General features: G+C 39.6%; 1 protein-coding gene across 9 annotated transcripts in view; it reads right to left on the bottom strand.

Annotated features, from left to right (window-relative positions):
• Positions 1–8,255: 8,255 nt before the first annotated feature.
• The window catches only part of FNDC3B (fibronectin type III domain containing 3B), a 468,247-nt gene continuing 463,889 nt past the window's right edge, over positions 8,256–12,613 (bottom strand). For all 9 annotated transcript variants that reach the window (XM_079921937.1, XM_079921936.1, XM_079921939.1 and 6 more), the window contains one exon: positions 8,256–8,792. In XM_079921937.1, coding sequence (XP_079778063.1) covers positions 8,481–8,792 — 312 coding nt within the window. In that variant the 3' untranslated portion in view covers positions 8,256–8,480. The remainder of the gene's footprint in view (positions 8,793–12,613) is intronic.

Genomic DNA, 12,613 nt, shown 5'->3' with positions numbered 1-12,613 from the left:
TTAAATTAGTGGTGGATTTTTAAAAAGCAATTTTTAGCAAAAGAAACTACTTGCAACAATGTTTCCTGAAGAAAATACCCCTTAACCTCCTAATGACTTCAGATAAACACTATGCATCTTTTCCACAACACCCTATGATTTTTAGGCTGGTCTCCAGTTATAATATTCAGAATTCCTGAAATTATCTCTGGTAAAACTAGTTATAAAAATTATGTAATTCAAGGATAATATTGCTATCTTAAGCCTTATATGATATTGTAACTTGCTTACAGCCATCCCTGGATTTGGGTCAAAATACTCAACGATCTTCCCACTGGAAATAACTGGTAGTGGAGAAAAGTTTGTTAGTTGTATAGTGTCCAATGCAGAACATTACTATCTTAATTTTGCAATATACTGTGTTTGCGGTGCTGTTTTCATACAGTGAAGCAACAGCCTTGCAGGAAAATAAGAAACAGTTTAATAATAAAATATTCAACTTCTTAATTAAAAAAAAAACGAAAGCTAATTCTTAGTCTTGTGAATATTCCTAAGTATCAAATGTGAAGATATGCACAGTAAGACAGGGAGGTAAAAGCAGGTTATTGAGGCTGGTAGGGATCAGCTATATGAACTTTCTAGTTCAGTTCAATTTCCAACTCCGTGTGGATTGTGATTTTTATTCCCACTCCTTTTTCCCTAAAATAACTCTTTTCACCTGAGGAAAAAAAGAATATATTTGCAGCCGCTAACATAAAACATGTTGTGTTGCATAGATCCATTTGTAGTTTTTGAAGGCAGGGTTCCACAGTGCATTGTTCTCAAACTTGAGTCATTTGCTTATCAGCCCTATGATTTCTGCCGTATCTGAGTAGCACCTACACTATTTACTTGTTCTGTTTCTTTTGTAAACTTAAATATCCACTTTAATCTTATGTTTCTCTTTGATATGCTAGTTACAATTTTCCCTAGCCCAGATGACAAAAACTACATAATTTCAAAGGTGTTGACAATAACCACTTAGCTATCTTCTATGCCTCCTCACTTTGGCAAACAATGCTATAGTGGAAAATCATAAGCATTCAATGGCTCATGACTGCAAGAAATTGTGTTTATCCAAATTGAACACATTTCTCTTATAATTTATTCAGATAGAAAACAAAATCTGTACCTTTGTCCTAGGGGAAAAAATTAAGGAGCATCTTTATTTATCCTTTGGCTCAGAAAAGTGGGAGGAATTTTATTTCTTCTGTATGGTTTTGTTTACAATAAAACTAATTTTTATTACACAATACATAAATTCATCTTTCATCTAAAAGGTGAACATATTGCAGTTAAGACTAAAATTCTCTTTGATCATCACCTCCCCACTCCTCACTAGGGTTAATCCAAGTTATGAATTCAGATTGTATCCTTCCAGACTTCATTCTTTGCGTCTGGCCACTAGCATATCTGTTGTGTTTAATGGTCAGTTAGAGAATGCTCACAGATTTCCTTAAATGCCTTGAGCCAGTCAGTCCCCCTTGACAAAGTCAAGGGGCTCTGTATGCTGGAGCGCACCTTCAATGCACAGGGAATTTACAATTCTGCCTTAACCTTCGCTCCCTGACTGCACAAGGCCTGAAGATCAGTCAGAAGTGAAATCGGGGCCTTCTCAGGTCTTTGCTGAGCATGCACACAGCCCTGCACATGCACATGGCCTTCTAGACCCCAAGAATGCTGCAAGCTTTTAAAAGCCCCTGAGGACATCTCATTCCCCAGATCTTGCAGTTTTGGGCCAGCTCTTGTTTACCCCCGCTGGTATTGCAGCCTCAAGTAGCTGCAGGGTTAAACAATTGCACTATCTTTCAACAAATGCCCTGGGTATAAGGCTTTCCCACAGAGTGAGCTCTGAGGCAAGTTAAATACAACCACCCTGCCAGTGGGGCTTTTCCAGAGAGCCTGTGAGACAGGTTAGATGGTGACAGTGCGCTGGGATGAGCCATTTTGAGGTGCTCCAAATCCCGTGTGCTCCCTCTAGTGGTTGCAGGGCTGCTGTTTTTCAAGACTAGGGTGGAGCTGGGGTGGGGTAGGGTGTGGGGTGTAGACTGGGTTAAAATATCACAAAACCTGCAGTTCTTACCAAGGTTCAGATTGTTATAAGCATTTGGTTAATTTCTGGAGCTCTGAAAAAGTTTTCAGAACTTTCGGGACATTTTTTTGTTGTTGTTGTTGCTTCTATGGAAAAGCAGATTTACAGACACCCTCATTCCATCATTCTTGGAATCCCGCCCCCCCCTCCCCCCCCCCCGTTTTCTCACTGTTGATGGAAACAAGGCCAAGAATTTTTCTTCTGTTAGACGAGACATCACCATCCATATCCATGTCCGGGATTTGGTGGGAAATGTGGTCAGGTGCAGAGCAAATGCCAACCAACAAGGACAGCTACTATTCACCCCTGTCCATAAGCACCATTCCAGAACAAGACCTAGAGTTTCCGGGTCTCTCAAACTTCAGTGGAATCTGGAATCCCAGTATTTCGTGGGAAATTGCCACATTTTAATTTATTGCCTATAATTTTTAAAAAATCAAAATACTGCACCCAAAATAACACATGGTGGCAAAAGACTAGTTTGGAGCAGCGAGTATCTTATGGCTCTCATCACTGCTATGTGAACTTTTCCGACCAAGTCAGTAAACTGAATTCAACAAACCTTTTTTTAGCTTCTATTATGTGCCAGAGAATATGCTGTGTGCTGCAGAGCTGACTGAGACTTGCTGCCCTGAGTACATGTTCCCTTCCCCCAGCTTTTGAGGCACTTAGAGTCTAGCAGTGGAGGTGGGAACTTTTTTTAAGTTACCACCCTGAATAAAGGGTACCAGTGCCGGTACACAGATTTAATTGTTGGTTTAATTAGCCCAAGGTAAAGTGTTTAGAAGGGTCATTCTGTCTTTCCTCTGTAGAGGGAAGTGTATGCGTGTGTGTGTGTGTGTGTGTGTGTGTGTGTATGCGTGTGTGTGTGCGTGTGCTCACCCACCATGACTGGGGGGTAGGGAAGGGATAAAATGAAAGCTGCATAAATCCTTCTGAGGCAAAGGGCCAGAGAGCCAACTTCTGACCTGCGTGAACAGCACTGAAGGCGGAATCCCACAGATGCTTCTTTCTTGGTTTATCCCCCTCATATAGGAGAGCACACCCTCTAGCAGCTTCCTGAGGAAGGGTGCATGGGAGGCAAAGTTGTGAGGGCTCCAATTTCTAAAAATGGCTTCATGATACTTTACCCTTGACTGAGAGTAAGCAGGTGGGAAACCTTTCTCTTTCAAAATCTTGACATACCTGCCTGACGGACTCCTCGCTTCCAGTGTTGCTACTGAGAAGAACACATCTACTCTGACTTCTAGCGCTTCTGTGTGACCGGTTTTTCAGCGTCTTGGGGAGCTTCTCTTGGTCCCACTGTTTGGAAATTTCAAGATGGGTGCCTTGACAGGGGTTCTAGTCCCATCCGCTGTGGTGAGCTCCCTCGTGCCCTCTCACTATGGAAACTCAGATGTTTGATGATTTCCTCCCCTACACTTTCTATTCTTTCTGAAGTCCCTATTGTTTAGATATTGAATGTCCTGGTCTGATTCTGATCTTATCTTTGCGTTTTTTGCTCTATTTTTAGGTTAGTCTCAATTCCAGCTTCCAACCCTTCTGTTTAGTTTCTAATTTCCAAGAATGTTCCCGTGTTCTTCACGTGTCCTTCTTCCATAGCATCCTATCCTTAGTCTACAGATGACTTGTTTTTTCCTCATCTCTCTGGGGATAGGATCATCTTCTGAAGGTTCTTCTCCCTTAGCCTCTGATTCTTCCAAGTTGTTGGCTTTGGACTTTTCATTCATGTTAGCAGCTTTCATCAGATGTCAGGTTACCTTTGGCTAAGCTGGAGGACTAAAAAGCTGATAGAGGATTGTTGACCAAGAGTTTCACCGTAGGACAGTGGTTCTCGATCTTGGCTGTACAATGGAATCACCTGGGGAGCTTTAAAAAACGTTGATACTCCAGAAATACTCATTTTATTGGTACAGGGTCTGAACACAGGGATTCTGAAAAGCTTCCCGGGTGGTGTCACTGTGTAGCCAAGGCTGAGAAGTATCACCAAAGGGTGCTCTGGCTGAACCACTTCATCTTCCGGCAAGACTAACATTCGCTAAGTCCAGGGCCTATTTTACCTTCTCCTGTGGATAAACTTTTGGTTTCTGCAAGGGCGGAGGAGCAGTTGTCCAGCTGAAAGTAGGGAGGGATTTTGTAGATGTAATGGCCCTTTTAGCAGCTTTCTACCAATACTATTTGAGGCGCCTCTCCCTCTTCACCCTCACTTTAAAGTGACGTGCTTCTGTCAGTTTTCGAGCCTTCAGTGTATTCTGCATGTAAATTGAGTTGGTGCTCATTTTCTCCCCCGCTAAATGAGAACTCAGCTTTCTTCAGTCAGGTTTCCAAACTTCTGGTGCTAACAGTTCCCATTCTTCTGTGTTGAGAGCAGTTATGACTTAAAAAAAAATCCTTTACTGTGTTTTCAGGAGTGGAGTGTCGGGAGCATGCAAAATTTGATGTGTTCAACTTGTCACTTTTACCCAAAAGAATGATTATCGCCATTCTTCATGCGAAAGAAAGCTTTTAGTTATAAACAATCGGTTCCCCCATTCATTTTTCCCTCAGGGGATAAAAAAGATAGTAGGGATTCCAAGCAAAACAATCTAAACATCAGGGTGAAACCATGACTGTAGTGGGAACACTACACTTTATTGCTATTGTTGTTGTTGAATGAGACCCGGAGGAGGGAAGGGGGTCAAAACTGTGCGAGTCCGTCATGGAGAAGGTGCACCCCAGGTGCTAAGTGAAAAGAGCTAGACCTGGGCTCCTGAGTCTGGTATATAGATAAAATGTTAAAGACACACTCTTTATCCCCACAGACTCTGACAAAGGACTGACAGCCCATGGGCCTTTACGGTCCGCAATCCCATGTTAGTTGGCCCATTTAGGGACATCTGGATTTGTAGCTGCTGCTTTTTTTTTTTTTAATTGGGGTGTAGCTGCTTTACTTCTGAAACATCAGCCTACGTGATTGTGGGTGGCAATCCTGCAGGACCTCAACCAGGAGCAGGGTGGCAGCCGCCCCTTTAGACGGTACAGCAAACACCCTGCGCTATGCCACTTGCCTGGCCTATAAACACATTTGAATTTACAACTTCTGGGATGTGGTTTAAGTTTTTAAAAAGTAACAACAACAGAAGCAATCCTATTCATGGCAGAAGAACCCTACTTAAGTCAGAAAGAATTAAAACATTTATTGGGCATAAATATATTACATATACACTACAGATACAGTTAGGTATTACATATAGCATAGTATTTGCAAAATCTATACATTAAAATTGATACGGCAGTTTTAATACAATGTATATGAAATAGTCTAAAATTTACAGGAAAACATATGATTATTTTTTTTTTTCTCCTAAAGTTGAAAAGCTTGGAATGTATGTCCAACAGTGAGGTAAAACATTTTGTCTTTCAATTTAAAGAACTGTGCAAGGATAACATTCAAACAAACACATTCAGTTAGGGCACGTTTCAATTTTGACAGGAATACTGAATCACTGTAGCCAACAAAACACGGTTAGAAAATGCCAACGTTTCAAGTTGATAAGAACAAGGCAGGTAATATTCAAAAAATCTTTTTAAAAAGTTGTTTTCTTTTTAAACAATTTCTTTGAGGACAAAGGGCATTTTGCTTCACATGACTGGAATTTTCTTGTGCCAGGGAGGAGTTTGACATATAGAGCATCAGAAAGCCACTCACTCGTTCCTACATATTACAAAAGGGCAAAGAGAGAAGGTTAACATAACACTTTATTTTATTGTTCATGTGTAATGGCAATACATATATAGTTATATCAATATCACATATACATATCTGTGATAGAAAACAGTGCCAGATAGTGTAATAACTTTTTGACTGAAGGGATTATAATGATGCCGAATAAGGGAGAGCAATAAAATAAAGTGCCGTCAGCTAGTGTTTCACACACAACAGCTTTCTGGTGGTTAAACAGATAGCATGAAAATCTCAAAGATCAAATATTCATAGCAATTTTGGCTTAAAGTATTATTTCATTAAAAAAAAAATCCAACGAATTCAGAGAATTTCTTTATAGCAGCAGTTCTGAAGTGTTTCCAAAAAAGGGACTTATTTTTTTCTCCTGCAGACAGGGTTCTCGTACTCAGTTGAATCTTCATTGCTTAAAAAATGCCTTCTCCCCAAAACACCTGCATGAGATTGTTTCAGAAAATGCAGATGCAGCGTTACAGTGGATCATAATACACATTTAAATAGAGGGATGAGCTACGCAAGGCCAGAACTTTGGCAAAAAAATTTCATCTTGATGCCATCAGTTTGCAAGGCTAATTAAACTAATTATTCTAGTCAATAACAAAATACAGAACTTTCTAGTAGTACTTATTACATCAACGTAGGCACACAGAATAATTCATTGATCTTAGCACTTTCTTTCAAGAGATGATTATGTTTTTCTTGGGTACATGTAAACGTTTCAATCGCTGACAATGGATTTTTTTTGGCATTTAATGCACTAGATGCTCTTTATCTTTAAAAACACAAGAAAATGTCAGAAGAATGACAATACTACAGATGTTGCCAAGGAACGAGACTGACCTAAAATTACAAAAGTATAAAACACAAAAAAATAACATGCTACAAGGGAAAATTAGTACATAAGTACATTTAAAAAATTTTACAATAAATAAAGATTGCACTGTAATTGGCATTTAAAGTACTGTATGCAGAATATAGTATAAATAAACCAAAAACAAAATAATGTTGGTTTCCCCATGACTTTGGTATGGGAATATTATAAGCTAGTACAGGATACTGCATTTTAAGACAACACAGACCAAGCACAAAATAGCTATGATCAAGAAAAACCAAGTAGCAAAAATATACAAAAACAGAAGCAGGGGGATACACTGTGTCTGTTGCACCCTTTTGGAATATATTTGCACCTCCAACTCTTAAATGTCCCTGAGGTACGCGAACATTATGGACTTCATATAAATAATCCAATGACTTTGGGTTAAAATTGATTATCTCATGACTCAGAATAAACATGCAAGAGTAACACTTTGCACTCCAATAGCACCTATAGATCAAGGATCTCAAAGCACTTACGAACATTAGAATCCCCATTTTATTTTTTATTTTTAATGCATGGGAAAACTGAGGCACAGAGAGGTAAAGTGACGTGTTCAGATCACGCAGCAAGTTAGTTAGTGACAGATCCAGGGAGATAATCTAGGCTCCTTGACCCCCAAACACCCTGTGCTTATTACCACCAAATACCATTCCCTCTCCACACATGGCCAGGTCAACCCCACAAGAATAGGAACTACAAATTGAGATGACTCTTTTGGGCTTTATCAATTTTCACCTGCTGTTAGATTAGTATTATGTGCACTGAATTAAGCTATTGAAATTCAATCACTTCTTTGATACTTCACTGAATAGCCTAAAGGCAAATTTTTCAAAAATAATGAGCTGATGTGTAAGAAGATTGATCACAATTAGTGTAAGTCATGGACAATGGGCAGAGGCACTAAACTGTCACCAGTTCTCGTCATATAATTCTGGTCAAACATAACAGAATATAATAACTCTAGTGATTAGATCAGAAGTAGTTATATACAAAGACAGACAAACAAGTTAAAGCAGCTTTTAAAATAGCTGAACAAGGAAACTAACTATTGCACAATGCCCTCGAGAAGTTACTGCTATGAATTGATGTGGTACAATCTACAATGCTCCATAATTTATAGATGCATTTTGGTTACTTGATTTCTTAGACAGGCAGCTCATAGTGTTAAAATCGTAAGAAATACAGATTACTAAAACATTTTAAAGTACACATTTTGATCTCAATGAGCTAAACACAGTTAAATAACTGAGTGACAAAATGGTTGTTTAGGGCAGCCTTATCTGAGTGAACACATCTTCTGTGTGTGGTTGTGTGGTGATACTCTGACAACACTGAAATCCTAGCCCTGTAACTACACACACTGTGATTCATGTTCACAGGTACAGATGATCAAGACATAAGAAGTGACAGGTGAATATAAATTACTAAATGGTGACATGGAAAAAAAAAAATCAAAGGCTTGCAAAAGACATCAGTGAAAACAGAATAAAGGCAAATCTGAAAAATTTAAAAGAAAACGTAAGCTAGCTTTAGCTTTTGGTATCTGGTTTGTTTCTTTTTTTTTTTTTTTAAATCCAGTTTAACCTCTTCCTAGTTTTGCATTTCAAAAAGGTGCACCAAAACACTGATATTTTTTTTTCCTAGCTAAATCTGTAAAACAAGTATATAAATCAAAGAACAAAAGGGCTTAAAAAGGGGAGTATCTGAATAAATGTGTGTATTAAAATGTGTAGCATTAATTAAAGTCATACCTCTAGTTTTGCTGGGTTTGTTTACTTCATTAAGAAGTACTGTAATATAAAGGCAAATAAAATGGACAAAGTTGCAAAGCCAACCACAATGAGGGCTGCAAACTGTTCATCAGTAGGCATCATGCTCTTCATTTTGGGATCATCTAAGCTCCCCATGTCCCCTGTAAGCATGACCTCACTTCGTTGTAGTACAAAAGCCGCAGAGGGGCTGAAAGCTCCGCTTAGCTCCTGAGAGGTGTCTAAACAGCGACGACACGCACACACGCGGAACCTATAGTCTGTGTTGGTCTGGAGGCCTGAGATTTGGAATGTGGCTTCTTCTCCCTTGTACACCTTCAAGAAAAAGAAAAGTCCCGGTCAATACATTTATAACAACATTGTGGTCTCTAAAGTAATAACTGTATAACATCGGGGGCCTTGTAGACCTGGCTTGGTTTATGTGAACTCTGCAACAACAAAAAGTACATGGAAAGGCATTTGTCCCAGTCTATATTTCATCTGTCAAGTATTCTGACCTACTCTGAATAAAATAAAATAAATTCAGTGACTCTGCTATTGACAGGAGATAAGGCACTGACCAGAAATACAGGTGATACAAGTCATGATGATGCATCTAGCTAAATTTTAATAATTTAGGCTATAAATCAGCAGATGACTTAATTCATACAAAGGGCTCTCTGATCTTGCTGCAAAGAATATTAAAAACAAATTATAGAAATAAAGTGCAAAGTCTCAGTTGAATGATCCTTTGACTACTGACTACACCATTTAACACTACTCCATCAAGGTAGCCCACCTCCACCCCTAAGAGGTAAGAACTCTTCTGACTTCTCATTCTGTAATTTGTTTGGCCTACTCTAGAAGTTCATGCAAATGCAATCAAACACTACGCACTCTCTTGTACCTACGAGGTTCATCCATGTAATCGATTCAGTAGTTGTTCCTTTTACTGAAGAATAAGTACTCTATCATATGCCTATACTTTGATGTATCCATTTGCTTTCTGACAAATATTTGCACTGTTTCCAGTTTGGAGTTTTTATATAGTAAGAGTACTATGAACATTTTTGTACAGATCTTGAGGACTTAAGCTTCTCTTTTTCTTGGGTGAATACCTAGAAGGGCTGGGTATAAGTCTACATCTAACTGCATGAGAAAGCTGTCCCAAGCACATCCCTTTGCACTCCTGCCAGCTAAGCATGAGAGTTCCAGTTGTTCCACACCCTCACCAACATTTGTTACTGTCAGTCATTTATATTTTAGTCATGCAAATGGGTGAGAATGGTACCTCAGTTGCATTTCCCTGATGCCTAAGTGTTTCCCACCTTTTCATATGCTCATTTGGTCACTCACATACCTTCTTTTGTGAGGAGTGTGTGTTCAGCTGTTTTGCCTATTTTTAATTTGTTTGCTTTTACTTGTAGTGGCTCCTTAATCTGGATGTAAGTTCTTTGTCAGGTATGTGTTGTGAATATCCTCTCCCAGTTTTGTGTCTTCCCTAATCATTTCTTAAGAAAATTTTTGATGCAGTCCTATTTATCACAAATTAATATTTAATTAATTTAATGGTCTGTCTTAAATGTTTCCTGTCTGTTTGACTAACTTGTCCTTTTTCCGTTAAGAATCTAGGATATTTTCTTCCCCTTTGTTAACACTGATATAATCACCATGAGGCTTCCTACTATGAGGACTTGAAATCTACCAGTTTACTTAGAGATTATAAACCTTTGAGTTGACTGAAGAAAATAGGTATCTTTGAGGGAAGGTGGTAGAGGGAGAGCTCACGTGGTTCTTCAATCAAAGTGGTACTGATCCTCAAAATACTCAGAGGAAATGATAACCGCCTTAAAATTACATAAAAATCCATGTCTTATATGAAATAGAGATAGGAAGAAACTAGCTGGAACTCAACCAAATCAGTAAAGAGATTTGGCTGATGAAATAATTAAACAAGAAATTAAAATTAACTGAACACTTTGTAGCTGAGTGGCACTGAGTTAGCCTCTGTAAAGTGCTTAAGACATGCCTGGTACATGGGTAAGTGCAGAGAAAAAGTTAGCTATTATTACTACTACTACTACTATTTAGAACTTTAAAACAACTCCAAATATATTCTTAAAATACAGTGATTAAAAGTGACAGGGGCATTTTCAACCTAGTGGCAGGCCACCTTAAGTAAAGATGTGAATTTTGCCCCTTAATACAAATTCCCTAGAAAATAGAGTATTTCCAACAATTTCAACTTTGTCTGAAATACTCTCCAGCTATAGAGAGCTAGTGGGAATCTACAAAGATTCAGTGTTTCTAAAGCCTGGCACATAAACTTCTACAAGAAGCAGGACATGGTACCAGAGAACCTAAGTGCGCTGGCCACTCACTTAGCGTTGAGCAAACAAAGACAGCAAGAGGATCACAGTTTAGAAAAGGGATCGGACTTCCAGTGCTCACCTGATAGTCAGCCTTTTTAAGATTTTTCCTCCCCCATTTTCGAACTTTAGAAGTAGACTTGAAGAGTCTTACTGTATTTTCGTTTAGTGATTAAGCCCCAGAAAACCAATTCTATTTCTCATATATTCCTCTATAAGATTTGAAGCACATTCCTCCTGGTGAGTTACTCTGTTTCTTTAAAGATTGTGGCGTGTGTCTTAGCAAGTGGGATTACAGACAGAACTGGGCTGGAGCAACCAAGAACAAAAGAGCTGTAAGAAAACCCCCAGCCATCCTGAGAGACCACGCCTTTCTGGTCGGTCATTGTTCCAATGATGAGTTAGTTAAATGGCTATTTTAAGACGAGCTTGTTGTCATGGTGACTGCCCCAAGCTATTCAGGAGTTCAGACTACACCATGAGAGCACTGTCTATGAATTATCTCCCAACATGTGGGTGGTCTCAGGAAAACAATGGTGTACACTTTTTTTTTCTTTAAAGAGACCTTTTCATTGTGAATGTTCTTAATTTCCCAAATTTAGATGCTCAAGTTGGTATTGTCTTTTCTTCGAAACTGTTGGGACCATTCACGAAGGGAATGATTTGCAACCTTTGGAAACAGCATACTACCAATCCTTTGCCATCTGAGCTTCGGGTTCCTGTCTGCAATGGCCCAGGTATACAATCTGTTCTGTCTCTATGGTGGTGATAAGTTAATGTCAGGCTGTTGATGGAGTTGGAGAAAAGCTGCCATCTACGCCTTAGCTGCAAGGTTTCTCGATACACCTCTTTCGTCAATTCTTTTGGAGGCCTCACCTCTTGAATGTTTACCCTTATCAAAGGGTGAAATATTGTAGCTGCTGGAGCTCTTCTGTGCAACCCCAGGGAACTGGGTCTAGTCTGACTTGGCCACTGGGAGGCACTGGGCAGCTTCTTCTCAACGGCAGGACCAGGAACTGGCATCAGGATTCCAGGTCTACGTCCTTGCTCTGACCCTTTCTAGGTTTGTCACCTCGGGCAAGTAACAGCTTTGAGCCTTATTTTTTTTCATCTTTAACATGGGGACAGTTACAGTACCTAACGTTAACCCCAAGAGGGATTGAGTATTAAGTGAGAAACTATGTGAAAAATGCTTTGTGAAAGGAATATACTGGAGATAAGTCATCTTTATCAAATTTAATCCTCCTGATTACTCTGGCAGGTATTACTCCCATTTTAGAGATGATAAAACTGAGGATCAGAAAGCTGTTAATTTCTCAAGGTCTCAGGTGAATAAGGGTAGTGGTAGACCCCAGACGAGATCCCACATCTAACTCAAACACCCCTGCTCACCACTGGAACTGCTCCAGCTCCACTGGTTCCACGTCTTTGGTGGAACCCATCCTCCCCACTTCAGTCCTCATCCACTGACTACGGTGTGATACCAGGTCCACTTCTCTTGACCTTCTGACTTTGTCTTCCCAGGGAGTCCCACAGCCTCCCTGGTGTTTCCACGAAACACTTCCAGATCGCCCCACCCTGGGTCCACTGCCCCAGAAGGAAAGCACTGCCTTTCCTATATGATGTATGGAAAGCAGCTCCCCAACCCAGTCTGTGCCAAGGAAAGGCTTGGGCAGCATTTCTGTGACGTGGCCTCTTAATTATGCCAAACAATGACCTCATGGCTGAAAATCACTTAATTCATAACCTATCCCTACAGATGTTTGAGAGACTTTTGGAAAGTACATA

The sequence above is a fragment of the Stenella coeruleoalba genome (genome assembly GCF_951394435.1).
Source record: "Stenella coeruleoalba genome assembly, chromosome: 5".
NCBI classification, from domain to species: Eukaryota; Metazoa; Chordata; class Mammalia; order Artiodactyla; family Delphinidae; genus Stenella; species Stenella coeruleoalba.
The sequence above is the reverse complement of the archived record's forward strand: the minus strand, read 5'-3'. Positions and strand labels throughout refer to the sequence as shown.